The sequence below is a fragment of the Carcharhinus amblyrhynchos genome, chromosome 4 (assembly GCF_965287045.1).
Source record: "Carcharhinus amblyrhynchos chromosome 4, sCarAmb.v2.hapA, whole genome shotgun sequence".
NCBI lineage: Eukaryota > Metazoa > Chordata > Chondrichthyes > Carcharhiniformes > Carcharhinidae > Carcharhinus > Carcharhinus amblyrhynchos.
Genome location: NC_137327.1, coordinates 72,686,205 through 72,705,648, shown reverse-complemented (window position 1 = coordinate 72,705,648; position 19,444 = coordinate 72,686,205). Strand labels below are relative to the sequence as shown.

At 42.3% G+C, this 19,444-nt stretch overlaps 1 protein-coding gene across 1 annotated transcript in view; it reads left to right on the top strand.

Annotated features, from left to right (window-relative positions):
• The first annotated feature begins 3,240 nt into the window (after positions 1–3,240).
• wdr44 (WD repeat domain 44) overlaps positions 3,241–19,444 on the top strand; it is a 74,924-nt gene continuing 58,720 nt past the window's right edge. Inside the window, exon 1 of the mRNA XM_080187348.1 lies at positions 3,241–3,788. Within this exon, the coding sequence (XP_080043474.1) occupies positions 3,712–3,788 (77 nt within the window). The 5' untranslated portion in view covers positions 3,241–3,711. The remainder of the gene's footprint in view (positions 3,789–19,444) is intronic.

Sequence of the window (19,444 nt, the reverse complement as noted above, 5' to 3'; positions counted from 1 at the left end):
TTGGGACTTCCTAGGACCCCCATCCCTCTTATTTCTCAAGCCAATAGTCTTCCCAAAGCTGTGGTAATTGGTGTTGACATCTCTTCTCATTCTAATCATAGTTATTAACAAGGAAGTTTGACTGCAGCTTGCATTCTCCACTCCTCCTTGTATCCATAGAATTCTACAGTGCAAAGGAGGTCGTTCGGCCTATCCAGTCTGCACTGACTCTCAGAAAGAGCAACTTTAGCCAAGCCATTACTATTTCCCCTTGAATGGTTCTCCTCCAGCTCCAAGCCAGAGAAGTTAACTCAAACTTCAGACGAGGAATCCACTGGCCACTGCTTTCAGATTAATACCATTCTGGAGGTCACAGGTAGTTGACCATCCCTTCCAGACATTACTGCACATTCACAACAAGTATCTTAATTAGAGTCAATATGTGCTATAATTCTCATTTAGGCTATTGTCAGCTCGTCTCCAGGAGTCTAGACATTGAGTATCGACACCCAACCTTTGTGCTCATATCATGATCGTAAGCCTTATAAGTCATGGCCAGTACAATTAGAATACTAACACTTGTAGTGTCCACTTAGCTTCTATGCAGCAGCCGTAATCCTTGACTATTTGGTCTCCCTGCTCCCCCCCTCTCCTCTGGTCATACCTCAAAATGCCCAACCTTGGTGCAGCTTGTGATACAGGCACCTGATATAACTCAGTGAAAGTATGAAAGGGAAGTGAAGGCAGCTCCTGTTGACCTCTGAGTCATAGCTGAAGTGAAGGTTACCAGGTGCGTGCAACTTTTAAGCATTCATGATTTGCTAATAAATCCAAATGGATTTCCTGACATTGTCCAACATGAAAGTTGAGAGAACAAAACGCGGAACTAATTTTCCATTGGTGACTCAAGCCAAAGTAAGTGGCTCTGTCCACCATGATTCCTTCCACTGGCAGGAGTGAAAATTCCACACAATGACTTCACACAGATGATTGTTAATGTGAGAAAGAGAATTATCCAAGAAAATACCTAAGGCCAAAATATTTATTGCTGACAACAGATCATTGACTGAATATGAATTCTCCACAGAGGTTGTCCCATATTTCACAGAATTGTTATGGCACAGAAGGAGGCCATTTGGTCCATCCTGTCTGCACTGAATGTCCAAACGAACATCACGACTTAGTGTTATTACTCTGCATTTTCCCTGTACTCCTTCACCTTGTTTCTGTTCAAGTAATCATCCAATGCCCTCTTGAATGCCTCCATTGAAACTGCCTCCACCACACTTCCAAGCAGTGCGATACAGATCCAAACCACTTGTTGTATGAAAACATTTTTCTCCATGTCACATCTACTTCTTTTGCAAAACAACTTTGTATCTGTGCGTCTTGTTTTTGATCCTTTTAGGAGCAGGAACAGTTTTTCCCTATCTACTCTGTCCAGGTTGAGTTTAAAGATCACATTTGCTGCTATGAGAGAAAGCAGAGGTCTTTGTCAAAATTGACACAGATAAGCATCAAGGCCTTAGTCTGAGAGAATTCCTTAAATCAGACATCTAGATATTGCAGAAGGAAATGATATCCATAGATACAGACACAAAATGGGACATCAATGATAACTTGTAACAATGATGCATTAGGTCAATTAACATGAGTAAGTCTTCTGGCTGATTGGACATTATAATTAAGTAAGCACACAATGATAGTGATTAACATTTGTATCTTATGTATGATGTAACCTTAATCAATAACTGTGGGTGGATAGAGGTAACTCGTAACTTGATAGGTATATGATAATTTCTTGTAATCAGATTTGAAACTATATCTGTTGTGTATGCCTGAATTCTGTACTCTGGATGGCCTTGATAAAAACATAGAAACATAGAAGATAGGAACAGGAGGAGGCCATTTGGGCCTTCGAGAATTCTCTGCCATTCATTACGATTATGACTGATTGTCCAACTCAATAGCCTAATCTTGCCTTTTCCTCATTATCTTTGATCCCATTTACCCCAAGTGCTATACCTAGCTGCCTCTTGAATCCATTCAATGTTTTGCAATCAACTCCTTGTGGTAATGAATTCCACAGGCTATCACTCTTCGGGTGAAGAAATGTCTCCTCCTCTCCGTCCTAAATGGTCTACCTTGAATTCTCAGACTGACCCCTGGTTCTGGACACACTAACCATCAGGAAGATCCTCCCTGCATCTACACTGTCTAATCCTGCTAGAATTTTATAAGTCTCTATGAGACCCCCCCCTCCATTCATCCAAACTCTTAGCAAAAACAATCCTAACCTAGTCAATCTCTCCTCATACATTAGTCCCACCATCCCTGGGATCAAACCTTCGCTGCACTTCCTTGAGAGCAAGAACATCCTCAAAAAAGGAGACCAAAACTGCTCCCAATACTCTAGATGTAGCTTCACCAAGGCCTTGTATAATTGAAACAACGCATCCCTGTTTCTGTACGCGAAACCGCTTGCAGTGAAGGCCAACATACCATTTGCTGGATGAACTTCCTGAGTTCTATAGCTATAGAATAAACCATTTTTGAACCACACTGTGGCTTTCCCCAGGCACTTGAAGGGAACAAAGTACACTAACAGACTGAACATCGAAAAACAAGCTGTCTCATGATTTTGAACATCTCTAAAAAGTCTCCTCTCAGCCTTCTGCTCTCCAAGGAGAACAGTCCCAACCTCTCCAATCTATCCTCATAACTGTAGTTCTTCATCCTGCAAACCATTCTTGTAAACCTCTTCTACGCCCTCTCCAATGTGTTTACATCCTTCCTATAGTATGGCACCGAGAACTGTACACAATATTCCAACTGAGATCTAACTTGTGTCTTGTATAAATTCAAAGTAACCTCCTTGCTCTTATACTCTATGTGCCTATTCATAAAGCCCAGAATACCATATGCTTTATTAATTGCTCTCTCCATCTGTCCTGCCACCTTCAATGATATATATACATATAGATACATATACAAACACATACACAGGTCCCCCTGCTCCAACAATCTTAAAGAATTGTACTCGATACTTTATATAGTTTCTCCGTGTTCTTGTGAACAAAATGCATCAACTCACACTTCTCCACATCAAACTTTATTTGCCACCTATCTGCCCACTTCACGAAATTGTCTATATCCTTTTGAAGTTCTACACTGTCCTCCTCATAGTTACGATGTGGAGATGCTGGTGTTGAACTGAGGTAAACACAGTAAGAAGTCTCACAACACCAGGTTAAAGCCCAACAGGTTTATTTGGTAGCAAAAGCTTTTGCTCCTCATAGTTTACAATACTTTCAAAGATTGTATCATTTGCAAACTTTAAATCTGTCCCCTGCACACCAAGATCTAAATTATTAATACAGATTTCCAGCATTTTGAATAAATTATAGGCTACACTTTCAATCAGCAGCTCCCCTCCCAGGACCATCATTACTCCTTTCCCCTTCAGGTAGTGCACAGCTTGGGGGTACTCAGTGCGCAGGCTCGGCTCCGGGTTCCGGGGGAGTGATACGCATGCTCGGTCCCAGGTGTAGTCAGCGCATGCTCAGTCCCGGGTGTTGTCAGCGCATGCTCAGTCCTGGGTCCGGTGGTAGGCAGTCGCGCATGCTCCAGGCCTCGCCTCTGTGGCAACTCCGGGATCCGGCTGCAGTCTTTCTCTAGTCGGTCAGTGGCGTCCCTCGGGCCGGCAGAGTAGCACCGCCCAGTCGCATGTAAATGGCGTCCGATACCAGTGACGCCGAGGAGTTTTACGATGCGGCGGAAGATGTTCATCTGGTCCCGTCGCCGATCGCGTAAGTGTCGAGTGGGGGTGGGGGGAATATGAGAGATGGGGGCTTGAGGGAGGAGGGTTTGGGGGGGAGGGGCCCTGAGGGTTTGGGGGAGGGGTTCTGAGGATTTGGGGGGAGGGGCCCTGAGGGTTTGGAGGCGGAGTCCTGAGGATGAGGGGAGGGGCCCTGAGGGTTTGGGGGAGGGGTTCTGAGGGTTTGGTGGGGAGGGGCCCTGAGGGTTTGGTGGGGAGGGGCTCTGAGGGTTTGGGGGTCTTGAGGGAAGGATGTTGGGGAGAGGGGGGATCTGGGGCAGAGGGTGAGCGTGGGGGTGGTGGAGGTGTGAGTTCAGAGGGGGTGCTGTCTTTGGTTTGGGGATTTTGAGGGACCCGGAGGCTTGGTTGGGAGGTCTCCCCCCTTTCCTCGGGACATCCCGCCTTTTCTCAGCATTCCTCCCAGCCAATCACCCCTTACTCAGCCTCCCCCATGCTCCTCGGAGTCCTAATCCCAGTGTATTCCTCACCACATGGTTGTCTCCCCTTAGCACACTATGGTTTCTGGGTACTGCAGGTTTCACTAATGTAGTAGCAGGAGTGCCTAATGTAGGAGTGCATTGTGGAATGGAGGCATGTGGAGCATTATTCCTCATGTTATTCTTAGTTTGGGTGTATGCATGATTTTGAATCAGCAAACTGTTCTTAGATGATTTGTCCACATTTGCCTGTAAGCTCAGTTATTCTTGAGTCATGTGCTGGCTCTCCTGGATGACTCAGTAGGAAAAGTTGTCCTGGAATTGAGCTATGCAAACTAGGAGTTCCTGTCTCATCAATGCTGTTAGGTGACCCTCAGTCTGGGTAATCATGGGAGTGCTGCAGTTGACTCAGCATTGCTGAGTTAGAGACAATTGGCCTGATTTTATTCTCAAACTTAGCATCCAGTAACTTGTACAAATTATGCACATATGCTATGTCAGCTGGGTGCAGGGTGCGTTTTCTGTTGTACCATCTCACAAGTTCATCATATTATTGGTACGCATTGTTAGGGCACAACCCCAACCCTAACCCTGACCACCCCGAATCAATACTCTGGGGGTAGAATGAACACTGTCAGGGAGGGGGAAAGACTGAAGGGAGGAAATGTCAAAAATGAAACTCTATGTACAGTATTGCAAGCAGGAGAAAATGTTGACCCCCTCTGACATTTCATAATTGCAATTGTATTTTTACATTAGGATTAGTTGTTGTGCAGGACTTCCTAAAAAAAAAGTACTGTCACACAATGCTAATGAACTGTGTTACTGATCATTAGCCATTTTATAGTAGTCCAGAAAACTGAGGATATTCCTACAGAAGTATGGAATTCATTTACAAGTTATCAGTCTGTTTTATAACTGTTTTGTTGGCTAATATTTTTAATTTCTAAAGGGGAGCTGGGATTTTGTTGTTCTCACATCAGGAAAGAATTGAGTTACTAATGATGACCAATAGTCAAGTGATGTCACACACTTTTGATGTTTGACTTTTCAGGTTAGCTGTAAGAATGAGAAGGCTCAACTTGTTATTGAATACATTTATTACCATTGCTGGTACCGCTGATACATGGAAATGACTGTAATGATGTATTTCCTACTATAATTAATTCATGCCTATTTCAGTTATTCAGCAAGCAATGAAATTGATATATGCTGTTGTTTTCACACAATTTCCATTATATTTCACCCCTCTCTGTTCCTATCTGTAGTGTTTTGTACTGCGTTTTTGCTCCCACAATGAAGCTTGTCTACTGGCTCCTCAGAAGGGATTTCAGCTCTGTACTGAGTGTTGCCATGCTATTTGGCTTTGCTTGCCATCATAGCTGCATTTGAGCCTTTTCAGCTTAGAATCATGGAACCCTACAGTGCAGAAAGAGGCCCTTTGGCGCATCGAGTCTGCACCAAACACAATCCCACCCAGACCCTACCCCTATATGTTATACCCACTAATCCCTTTAACCTATGCATCCCTGGACACTAAGGGGCAATTTCTTAGCATAGCCAATCGACCTAACTCGCACATCTTTGGACTGTGGGAGGAAACTGGAGTACCTGGAGGAAACCCACGCAAACACGAGGAGAACGTGCAGACTCCACACAGACAGTGACCTGAGCTAGGAATCGAACCCAGGACCCTGGAGCTGTGAAGCAGCAGTGCTAACCACTGTGCTACCGTGCTGCTGATAATACACGTGGACTCTGGAGAAGGCTGTGATGGAAATGTGGATCTGATGTTGTTCAATGGACAGGAAGAGAGCGATTGCTGCGCTTGTGGGATATGAACATCGGTTGCTTGAACTGGGACTTCCTGCTCGAGCTTACCCCCCAACTTGCAGTTGGGGGCAAGCTCTACAATTTATTGATGTGCTTGGGTTTAAAAAGGTCCAAATTATTGAATGTTCCATCTGGGAAATACCTGACTGAATGTCAGGATGACAGGTTTGGCCTTGGCTCTTTCTTTCCTTTGTTGAATTGCTTTCAAATGAATAACCCGGAATTTGATTGTAGGATGGCCAGTTGTTATGGACAGCTTGTGAAGAAGTCTGCACAAAGAGAGAACAGTTGAAACTTTCTTCCCTTTTTTAAAAAGAACCCATTTTAGTAGTCATAGTAGAGTAAATTCTTTGCTATCTAGCATGCTCAGGGAATGGGTGGTGCTAGTTAATCAAAAATGCCAGTTAACAGGAAGTTCCATTACTCTGGACACAAGGCAAGATGTGATATGACCTTGTTCAGGCACAATTACCAAAAACTGGCCCGCTAATTTATTGTTATAAGATTTTTTTACGAATGGATTGTAGGAGCACGATGATCGGCTTTTTAAATTTAAGCTGTCAGAAATTCCAGTTACTAGAGAATTCTGGTTGGTAGAGTACCAGATAACACACAGTTTACTGTAACTTGGTCTTAATCAGGGAGCTTTTGTTCCAGGATTATGGTGTGAAGGAAGGGCCTTATTTTGGCTAAACTATCCAGACAATTCTGTTCCCATTTAAAATTAATATCAACACAAATTGTTCAAGCTCCGCTTGCTTAGGCCTTCAATCTCAGAATTCTGCTGAGGGAGTTGGCGCTGTGCTAAAGATGCATATTTTGTATATTGTTGCACAGGGTAAAAATAGAATTTTTCCCAAGAGTTGAATCAGTTTCTTCAGTTATAGCCTTCCTCATTGTAAATCATTGGGCTGTAGATACACTTTGAATTGATTGCGTTTACTATCAGGACCTGGGAAGCTCTTATTCAGTTGCTGCTCTGCCTGACCTTGTTCACGCATTCCAGTTTGAAGTATTCCGTCATGTTTCATGTAATGAGTTAAATTTCATAACCTCCCATGAAGAATATATGTTTGGACCATCAAAGTTCCTGTCAGCTGAATTTGTACAGAGTATGTTTACCTTAATATCGTCCGGATTGCTTCAATTTTGGTATTTGTCACCAGAACTAAGAGTCAGTTAGCTCAGTTGGCTGGACAGTAGGTTTGTGATGCAGAGTGATGTCAATGGTGCTGGTTCAGTTCCAAGCTGAGCTTATTCATGGAGGGTCTGCGCTCTCAACCATGCCCCTCACCTGAATTGTGGTGATCCTTAGATTAAATCACCGCTAATCAATTCTCCCATCAAAGGGGTGAGCAGCCTATGATCATCTAGGAGGATGATTACTTTATGTATAAACACTGAAGTAATGATAAAATAGATCTGCTTGACCTAGTGGATATAGAATAGCAAGTGAATTTTCTGAGGTTTCACTTGTATTTATCCCTCAGATTGTTTAAGATTGCAAATTGGCTGCTCTGTGGTGTCTTGGGTTTGTGAAAGGCACTGTTTTAGGATAAACTTGTTGGTTAAACAATTATCTTAACTAGTTCTGTTTTGTTTTTGTTCAATTTATAAATTTTAGAAAGAAGTTAATATTGTTCCTCTGAAAATTGATGTGGACATTGAAATAGTTACCAACTACAAGTATCTAAATGTCCAAATAAATAAGTTCGATTGGAAGGAGCAATGTACAGATGTAATGGTCAAGAGACATACACGGTTATACAATCTTTGAAAATTAAAATTCTTCTGTGTAGAGTCGGGTTTACAGCATGGAAACAGGCCCTTTGGCCAAACTTATCCACACTGTCCAGTTTTTACCAGTAAGCTGGACACAATTGCCCGCATTTGGTCCATATCCCTCTGTGCCCATAGAATCATCAAATTCCTTCAATACAGAAGGAGGCCATTCAGTCCATCACAGAATAGAGAAGATAGGAGGAGGCTATTTGGCCCTTCGAGCCTGTTCCGCCATTCATCACAATCCTGGCTGATCGTCCAACTCAGTAGCCTAATCCTACCTTTTCCCCATAGCCTTTGATCCCATTCACCCCAAATGCTATATCTAGCTGCCTCTTGAATACATTCAATGTCTTGGCATCAACTACTTTCTGTGGTAATGAATTCCACAGACTCATCACTCTTTGGGTAAAGAAATGTCTCCTCATCCTCGTCCTAAATGGTCTATCCTGAATGCTCAGACTGACCCTGGTTCTGGACACTCCAACCTTCAGAAACATCCTCCCTGCATATATCCAGTCTAGTCCTGTTAGAATTTGAAAAGTCTGTATGAGATCCCTCCTCATTCACCTGAACTCCAGTGAAAACAATCCTAACCTAGTTAATTTCTCCTCATACATCAGTCCTGCCATCCCCGGGATTAGCTTGGTAAGCCATACTTTGCTGCACTCCCTCTAGAGCTAGAATATCCTTCCTCAGAAAATGAGATGAAAACTGCAAGTCATATTGTAGGTGTGGCCTCACCAAGGCCCTGTATAGCTGCAACAACACATCCCTGTGCCTGTACTTAAAACCTCTTTCAATGAAAGCCAACGTACCATTTGCCTTTTTTATCACCTGCTGCACCTGCATGCTTACCTTCAGTGACTAGTGCACAAGGACACTTAGGTCCCACTGCATACTCCCCTCTCCCAATTTACAGCAATTCAGATAGTAATCTGCCTCCTTGTTTTTGCTTCCAAAATGAATAACTCATTTATCTAAATTATACTGCATCTGCCATTGAGTTGCCCACTCACCCAACCTGTCCAGATCATGCAGAAGGATCTCTGCATCTATCACAGTGCACCTTCCCACCCAAATTGGTATCACCTGCAAATTTTGAGAAATCACATTTTGTTCCCTCATTCAAATCATTAATATTATGAATAGCTGGGGTCCCAGCACCGACCCTTGTGGCGCCCCACTAATTACTGCCTGCCAATTTGAGTCTGTACTGACCACCACCCCATCCAGGCCTATTCCCGTAACCCCACACATTTACCCTGCTAATCCCTCTGATACTAGTGTCAGTTTAGCATTGCCAATCAACCTAACCTGCAAATATTTGCAGTATGGGAGGAAACTGGAGCATCCAGAGGAAACCCACACAGACACAAGGAGAAAGTGCAAACTTCATACAGGTGGTGACCCGAGGCCAGAATCGAACCTGGGTCCCTGGCGCTGTAAGGCAGCAGTGCTAACCACAGTGCCACCCTATGGTAACCCCTGACTTCCCCATCTTACCCATATAATTGTCTAGATGCTTTTTAAAAGACTAGTACTGTCTCTGGCAGTTTCAGACACTCACCACCCTCTGGGTGAAAAACCTGCCCCTCTGGACCCTCTTGTACCTCCCCTCTCATCTTAGACCTATGCCCTGTAATTTTTGACTACCCTACCTTTGGGAAAGCTTCTACAATCATGAATTGGTGTACACTCTACAATCATGAAATTCTTCTGCACTGCTGTAGTTGGGACTGCTATTTTTTGGATGTCCCGCTAGGTTCTGCTACTTTGGGAAAATTTAAGACTTGAGATTATTGAAGTGGGTATTTGAGGAGCTGATTGCTCTCTTGATGAAATCTGTTCTCAAAGAATTTTGACGAAAGAGTGTCATGAACTCTGAGAATTACTCCTCGGGGATTTTCAGAGTAACTTCACTGCAGTGTTAGTGTAAGCTTATTTGTGCTACTAATAAATAAACTTTAAACTTTGTCTCAGTGTTACTGTTGGGTGCATTTAGGGAAAAGGCTACAATCTCCTGGGTGCAGGACAAATCACTTCCTGAATTTAATTGTGCCGTTCTCTAAAAGGACTTAGAGTTTGATGTATGGCTGTAGGCATGCAGTAAGAAGTCTCACACCACTAGCCCAAAGGCACTTAGGGCAGGTCTGGCTGATTATTATAATGTCAGAATAGTTTTTCATGCACATTTAATAAAGTTAGACCTTTGCGACAGAGTAATTTTCTTTCTACTTTTACTCATTTATATGTATTATGCTAATGAACTAGCAGTATTCCTGAAACAAATCAAGAGTTGTAAATTATGTTCCTTGATTAAATTGCAACAGAAGTTGCTCTCATTTATATAGAACCTTTGAATAGGCAAACATCCAGATATGTTTCACAGTCTGGGGAAGGGGAGGAAGAAGGACTACTGAGATCAAGGTGGAGAATTAACAGGGTACCCAAAAATAGTGGTTTTGAGTTTATGCAGGAGGATTTAGTAAGGCAGGTGCACAGATTGGGAACTGGAAGGCTGAAGACGTGGTCACCAGTGCTGGGATGCAGAAAGGGTCAGTATTTGTGGATGGGAGGGATATTGGGGGCACAAAGTTGCAGTGTTTGGGAGGGCTAAACAGTCCACTTCAAGATAAGCTGTGGTTCAGGATAAAGGCAAGTGGTTTAGGCAAGGGCTGAAGATGATTTTACATTTTCCCTGGAGGAAGTTGCGGCTTTTCCAAGATTAGATGTTGGTCAAGCAAACTGCTAGCAAAGGGGAGCTTTTATTGGTTAGGACGTTTGCATTGTGTCAAAATGGCTGTGCTAAGCCAATAGCAATGAAGCACATTATTTGCTGTCTTTGAAACTAAAGCGTTGAATTTCAAAGTTGCTGAGGGGAAGATCATCTGGAAAGCACTCAAGGATAAGGATTACAATGATAAGCTTAGCAAACATTCAGGGAAGTATAAAGGTCATTTGACATTTTCAAGTAGTTATTCCCTTTTTTAGGTTTATGAGCTTAAACATGGAATGGACGTGTAACGGGATGCTTTGTAGTTGGGATGGTGAACCAACTTTTCATAGAATCATAGAGCCCTACAGTGTAGAAAGAGGCCCTTTGGCCCATCCAGTCTGCACCGAACACAATCCCACCCAGGCCCTACCCCCATATCCCTACTATTCCCTCTAACCACCACTACCCTGGACATTAAGAGTCAATTTCTTAGCAAGGCCAATCAACCTAACCCGCACATCTTTGGACTGTGGGAGGAAACCACAGTTCCCGGAGGAAATCCACACAGACACGAGGAGAATGTGCAAACTCCACACAGATAGTGACCCGAGCTGAGAATCGAACCCAGGACCCTGGAGCTGTGAAGCAGCAGTGTTAACCACTGTGTTACCGTGCACAACTAGGTAGCAAAACTACCTAAATTTCCTATCATCACAAGATTCAAAGAGGCTGATTGTCCCAATGTTGATTTTATGATTCTCTCTGGGAAAGTACCAACTGCAAGTTTAGAAGCCTGTTCTGCTCTATTTCAAAAACAGTTAAGGTATTGTGATGAGATAAAGGCAGAAGCTCCCAGAAATACTTAGCGGGCCCCATGGCACCTGAAATGTAAAACAGTTACTATTTTTGGTAGCGATCTGATATTTCACTTGTTTCTAGCCTTGGCAGTTTCTATTTTTGTACAGTCTAAAATAATTGATATTGATATGTAGCTTGCTGTTAAATCTGTTAGTTGTATGTCATTGTTCTCTCATACTATAATTTCACTGCATCCTAATGAAATGTTTGTGAGATGTACACATAATTTCTGTTCTGAAATGTTGTTCAGTTCAGTTTTACAATATAGCTGAGCACCACAGTTATGCTTTAATCAGGAAAGGCCTTGCTTAAATCCTTAAACAGAAGAAACCCTTCCTGTATGGATTTTAAAATCTTAGTCATGTCTCTGTGATTTTGAGTTATGCTGGAAAAAATTGGTTTCAAAAGGCCCAAGTTGACCTCACTGCTTAGTGACTTAGTCTTTGCATATTTTGTTGGCAACAGCTAGAAGGAGTGGTGAAATTGATATTGATTGACCTTTGGAAAAAAGGTGGCAAGCAGAATGATTATTTTTGGTGTTGAGTTGGTTCCAAAACGGCTCATATGATGATAATTTGAGACAAAATGGAATCCTGTGCCTGATTATTACATATTGTTCACACTTGGCTCTATGTGAACTTTATAAAGTCAGTGTCCAAATATTGGCCAAGCTGTTGGAAGTGTGTAATTTCTCCATACTGATAGATTGTGTGTTTTAAGCTTTATAAACTCAAGTGCTAATCCTAAATATGCTTGGGTCTCTAAGCCTTAGCCCTTGCCCATCTGCATCCAAAGTCTTTGAACTTGTCTGTCATCATGATGAAATTGTGTCCATTACAGAGCAGATAAACAGAAGCTACGTGCAGAGATACCCATCATAATTATCAAATACCCAGCTAAACAAAAGTAACAAATTGGTGGTGATCATATATTCTAAGATAGTTTACAAATCAACATCATGTGTGCTCTTGATGCCAAATGAATCAGGACATAGGGCCCCACACACTCACCACCCTCTGTGAGAAGTAGTTCCTCGGCGTCTTAGTTTTAAATCTACAGGCATTCAACCTGTACCTGTTCTAGATTGCCCCACAAGGGGAAACAATTGGTCTATGTTTACTTTATCAATCCGTTTTAATATTTTCACATCAATTTACGTCACTCTCATTCTTTTAAATTCCAGCGAGTATAAGCCCAAACTATTCAATTTCTCCTCATTGGTCAACCCTTTCATCCTGGAATCAATCTGGCGAATCTCCTCTGAACTGCCTCCAATGCTACCACATCCTTCCTGAAATAAGGAGACCAAAACTGGATACAGTATTCCAGCTGTGGTCCCACCAACACCTGAAACAATTGCAACAACACTTCTCTACTTTTATACTCCAGTCCCTTTGCAATAAATGCCAATATCCCATTTACCTTTTTTTTATTATGAACAAGGACACCCAGATCTCTCTGTCCAGACACATTTTGAATCTGCTTTCCATTCAAATAATTTACCTTTCTATTTTTTCAGCCAAAATGGATAACCTCACTGCTTTGCTGACTTAGTCTTTGCATTATGATTTGCCTTTTGATGGAGGTCTCAAACATTTTTATCTGCTTTAATGACCCCTTTTACAGATTGAGTGGCATCTGTGGTTGTTAATAAGGAGCTTCAGAATCTTAAGATAAAAGCAGAATACTTCAGATGCTGGAATCTGAAACAAAAGCAGAAGATGCTGGAAATCCTCAGCAGGTCTGACAGCATCTTTGGAGAGAAAATGGAGCCAACGTTTTGAGCCAGGATGACTCGAAAAGTTGACGCTATTCTCATTCTACAGATGCTGTCAGACCTGCTCAGATTTCCCAGCACTTTTTGTTTACTTTTAGGATCTTATTGAGAATACAGTAAGCCGCGCGCACGCGCGCCAGATTGTCTTTTAGGTTATTGTTGAAATGCTTTCAGTGGTACCTCTGAGCACTTGTTATTTTGATCAATTGAGACATCCTTAGGTAACTTGATTTTAGCAATTTGTTCAGATGTCTTACTAAATGGAACTGAAATTCCAAGTTATGGCTTGTGCTCCGATAACATTGGCCCTACACAGGACATCACCATGCACAAAAGATGAGGAAGAGAAGCAGGACTAGGTCATATGGTCCTCTGTGTCTGTTTCACAATTCAGTACAGTTGTGCTGATTTACCTCGCTACCTTATTATGTCCGCATATCCCTTCATTCCATCAGTATCCAAAAATCTGATCCCTTGTCCTGACTCTCGCAACGACTGTGCATCTGCTGCTTTTAGGGTTTGTGAATTTCGAAGATCCACAATCCAAGTCCTCCTGATCTCATTTCTAAATGACTAACCCATTATTCTGAGGTACTTGCTCTTCATTCTAATCTCCCCAGCCAGAGAAAACATTCCGGATTGGAATATTCAGTCTCTTGAGAATTATTCATGCTTCTCAATTCAAGGAAATATAGGTTGTGTCCACTCAATATTACCTCATAGAACAAATCCTCATCCCAGACATCAGTTCAGTGAATCATTGTTGCACTCGCTCCCAAGGTAAAAAGGCTAGTACTCCAGGTATGTTCTCACCAATGCATTGTAAAATTGCAGTAAGTTTTCTTTACTGTTGTATTCCAGTCCCTGTGTTGTAAAGGCTAACTTGCCATTTGCTTTCCTAATTGCTTACTGCAGCAGTATATTACCTTTGTGTCATATGTTATGGCACCCAGGTCCCTTGGAATACCAACATTTTCCAGTCTCTCGATTTAGGAAATATAATGCTTTATGTTTCCTTCTCTGTCATGTGTTTGCCCACTCGATCTTTTTTATCCCTATGTGGCCTTTTTGCATCCTATTCAGCTTACTTTCCTGCCTAATGTTGTATCATCTTCAAACTTGAATGCTGCCTGTCTGCCTTTTGATATAGATTGCAAATCAATTAAGCCCAAACACTGATCCTTGTAATAATTCACTTGTTACAATGTGCAATTCGGAAAATAACACTTCTATTCCTACTGTTTTCTGTCCATTATCCAAACCTCAATCCACCCTAATATATTAATCCATCCCATAAATCCTAATGTTGCAAAATAAGCTCTACTGTGGCATCATATTGAATGCTTTTTCAAAATCCAAATGCATAGCACCCGCTGATGCCCTCAGTTACATCCTCATTAAAACTCTAAAGATTTGCCTGTTGTGATTTCCCTTTTGTAAATCCATGTTGACCTCTGCTTTATCATAATGTGATTCCCAAAGTGCCCTGTAACCATTTCCCGAAGCCAGACTAATTGACTGTTCCCTGTTTTCTCCCTCTCTTCCAGATAGAGTTGTGCTTTAATCTCATCTGTTGCTTTATAGCAAGTTACAGTTCACGTAGAAACATTTGCATTGCAGTTGAGGATCAGGCCAAAAACAGCTTAATCAATGGAGTTGCAAGGCTAATTTTATTTTTGAAATAGTTCTGTATGCCTTGTTATTTACAATACAATGTTAGTTAGTTGATTCCAAGAATAAGTTTTGAAGCTAGTGTTGGAAACAATTTTTCTTGCAAGTTGTTCCATTAGTAGCTCATGGAGAATGACTAACAGCAAATATGTTTGGATGTTAGAATCTAGTCTATACCTGCAGATACAAATGGAAGAAACTTAGACGGAAAGAAGTAGAAAATATGATTTTATTATGTATGTCCTATAAAGTTGCTCGAAAAAGTAGCAAGCTTGAGGATTGGAAACAGTTCATAATTCAGCAAACGAGGACCAAGAGATTGATTAAGAGACGAAAAATAGAATATGTGAGTAAACTTGAGAGAAACATAAAAGCAGACTGTTAAGCTTCTGTAAGTATGCAAAAAGAAAGCGTAAGAAAATGACAACAATTAAACAACTACTTTTAGTTCTGTTTTCAAACAAGTAAATACAGGGAACCAAGGAGAAAATGAAGGAAATTAGTATTATTAAAAAAAGTAGTGCTGGAGAAATTAATGGGACTGAAAGCCAGTAAATTCCTAGGGCCTAATAATCTATATCCCAGGATATTAAAGGAGATCACCATGGAAATAGTGAGTGAGTTGATTGCTGTTTTCCAAAATAACTTAGATTCTGGAGCAGTACCAGCAGATTGGAGAGTGGCAAATGTAACCCCAAGTATTTAAAAAAGAGAGAGGAAGAAAACAGGAAATCACAGACCTAACATCAGTAATAGGGAAAATGCTCGAACCTATTATAAAGGATGTGGGGCGGCACAGTAGCACAGTGGTTAGCACTGCCGCTTCACAGCTCCAGAGACCTGGGTTCGATCCCTGGCTTGGGTCACTGTGTGGAGTTTGCACGTTCTCGTGTCTGGTTGGGTTTCCTCCGGGTGCTCCGGTTTCCTCCCAAATCCAAAGAAGTGGGGGTTAGGTTGATTGGCCATGCTAAAATTGCCCCTTAGTGTCCTGATATGCGTAGATTAGCAAGTAAATATTTAGGGATACGTGGTTAGGACCTAGGTGGGATTGTGGTCAGTGCAGACTCGATGGGCCAAATGGCATTTTTCTGCACTGTAGTGTTTCTTTGGTTCTATGTGGTAACAGGATAGTTAGAAAATATCAACAGGGTTAGGCAAAGTCAACATGGATTTGTGAAAGGGAAATAGTGTTTGACAAACCTACGGGAACATTCTGAGGATGTAAGTAGCAGAATAAATTAGTGGATGTGGTGTATATGATTTTCGGAAAGCTGAAGAGGTGAATTGGCCTCCATGGTCTTCTGTGGTCGAGAATTCCATGGTTTCAATTCTGAGTGAAGAAATTTCTCATCATCTTAGTCCTTAATGATCTACCCTGTATCCTGAATCTGTGACCTCTTGTTCCAGCCAGAGGAAACAACATTGCTGCATCCAGTCTTTCCAGTCCTTTCAGAATAGGAAAATGACATTGTGAGAAAAGATCACTTGTGATCATATTGAATGGTGGAGCAGACTCAAATAGCTGAGTGACCTGCTGCTGCTACTATTTTCAATATTTGCATGTGCTCTTGGTGAATAACTTCCATAAGAACATAAGAAATAGGAGTAGGCCATCTAGCCCTTCGAGCCTGCCCCGCCATTCAATAAGATCATGGCTGATCTGTCGTGGCTCAGTTCCACCTTCCCGCCCTCTCCCCATAACCCTTAATCCCCTCTCTTATCAAAAACCCATCAACCCGCGTCTTAAAAATATTTAGCAAGGCAGCCTCCACCACTTCAACGGGCAGAGAATTCCAGAGATTCACCACCCTTTGAGTGAAGAAGTTCCTCCTCAACTCCGTTCTAAACCGCCCCCCCCCTTTATCTTGAGGCTGTGCCCCCTAGTCCTACTGTCTTTTTTGAGCGGGAAGAGTCTCTCCACCTCTATCCTATCCATCCCATTCATCATCTTATACGTCTCAATGAGATCTCCCCTCATTCTTCTAAACTCTAACGAGTACAAGCCTAGTTTATTCAGCCTCTCCTCATAGCTCAACCCCCTCAACTCCGGTATCAGCCTAGTAAACCTCCTCTGCACTCCCTCCAAGGCCAAAATATCTTTGCGCCGGTGCGGCGCCCAAAACTGCACACAGTACTCCAGCTGTGGCCTCACCAATACCCTATACAGCTGCAGCAAGACCTCCCTACTTTTATATTCAATCCCCCTCGCTATGAAGGCCAGCATCCCATTCGCCTTCCTGACCACCTGCTGCACCTGTAAGCTGGGCTTTTGCGACTCATGCACAAGGACCCCGAGGTCCCTCTGCACCGTCGCCTGCTGCAGTTTTTCGCCACGTAAGTAATAGTCCTTCCTACCATTCTTCCTACCAAAGTGGACCACCTCACACTTGCCAACATTAAATTCCATTTGCCATTTCCTGGCCCATTCGCCCAGCCTATCTAGATCCTTCTGCAGACTCTTCACACCCTCCGCACAATTTGCCGTTCCCCCAATCTTGGTGTCATCAGCAAATTTCGACACCCTACACTCGGTTCCCTCCTCCAGATCATCTATATAAATGGTAAAAAGCTGAGGCCCTAGCACCGACCCCTGGGGCACTCCACTAGTCACCATCCGCCAATCCGAATAGCACCCGTTGACCCCCACTCTCTGCCTCCTATTGACTTCCACCTTTCTCCTTGTCAGTTGTCTGCAATAAAATGTGCTTTGAAAGAATGTTTTACTTTTTTAGTATTGATTTTTTAGAAATAGACATGAAGCAGGGTCTCAGGTAAGAGTAAATCAGAAAAAAAGATAATGTTAATTCCCACACCCTGAAATGTACATGCAATGACAAACAATCCCTCGCTGATGCACAAACAAACGTGCAGGTAAAGATGGATTCTAGAGAATAAAGCATGCTGCTAGAATATTAAAAGGATAATTCAAGAATATCACATTCAGATTGAGTCTTTAAAGTGTACAGTGTAGGCCTTGAGGGGTTCTCTTTCATGGTTCTTTGGAGATGATTGGAAGTTGGAAGTCTCTGGGTTTCCAGATAAGGTTGTAGTAGAGTTTCTGTGGAGGCAGGTAAAATTAATTCGTCCCCTTGTGCCCCCTGAATTGTCTGATTGTTAGGTAGCATTCTGTTCTGGCTGGAGAAATTGTCTCTCTTGTTCTGTTGGTTTCAATCTGATCTGGTCTCTCCCTAGTGCTTGGTGTAAGTAATATTGGTTATTCGAAGACAGTTTTGTTCTTTTCGCCCTCATGACCAGTCCCCGCTTTGTCAATTAATTCAAAGTTAGAAACTGTGACAACACAATGGGATTTTAATGATTGCTGTACTCTGATGAACTGGTCTCTGCACAACTCTATTAAGCTTTGAACTTGGAGCCATGAAGTTTGGACTTAAGTTTGGGTAAATTTCCAGTCATTGTGAAATGTAAATTCACACCTAATTTCATATTGTATGTGTCTATGCAAGAGAGGCATCTAAGATCATTTCTATGTTAAGAATCTGCTAGAAGCATAATTCAGTATGAGTTAATCTTCATCTGTCTGGAAATCACAAAAGGTCCTGACTCTTGGCAACAATCTTGGGTAGCATTGTGACCACTTTTTAAAATTAATTTTTAGAAGCTCTGTGTCTTGAAAGTTAGGAATATAACCTTACTGGACATGACAAGAGCACTGTAAAACTTGGATTAGCATAAATTAATTTCATGATGATGTCAGTATGTGGGTGGAGCTCTCAGCAGGCTGGAAGATGCATTTCCAGATTCTGGTCGTGCTTACCTGGTTTGGCGTACCGGTGACTCCAGATGTGCAGCAATGTGGTTGATTATTAAATGCATTCTGAAATAGCCTAACAAACCATTAGGTCGTATCAAACCACTAGAAAGTCTAATCAGGAATGAAACTGGACAGACCACCTGGCATTGATCTGGCATCAGAAATGGCAATGGCTAATTCAGTCCTGTTGACCCTCTGAAGTTGCCCCCATTACCTTCTGGGGGCTTGTGCCAAAATTGGGAGAGCTGCCTCACAGACTAGTGAAGCAACAGCCTGACATAGGACACAAAATTATATCTTGTAAATACTACTACCATCATTATTCCTGGGTATGCACTATCCTAGCCTGTTCACAGCTTATTATTTGACTGGAGCAAGGCAGAGAGGAAAGATTTGTGGCTGTAGTAAAAAGGGTAAGAGATTGACTTTTTTTCCTTACTTTTTCGCTGGCTTTTTTTTTCTAGTTTAAGTGAAAAGCAGAAGTCGGCCAACTGCAGGGTGACCTGGGAAAGTTTTTTTTTAAGCACGCGGGAGGTATAAAAAGCAGGCCGCACTACCCAGCAAGCAGCGTCGTTAGTGGGCAGCGGAGTGAGCAGGTAGCAGAGTGAGCAGGTAGCAGAGTGAGAGCTGAAGGGCTTTGGCTCAACGGGCTTAGGTGGAAATGGGCGAGACAGGGTAGGTTTAGTTATTAGTTTGTAAAAACTTAAAAACTAAATAAATAAAATAAGGATGGAGGGTCAGGTGACGTGTTGTTCCTGGATGATGTGGGAGCTCGTGGATCCCATTATGGTTCCCAGTG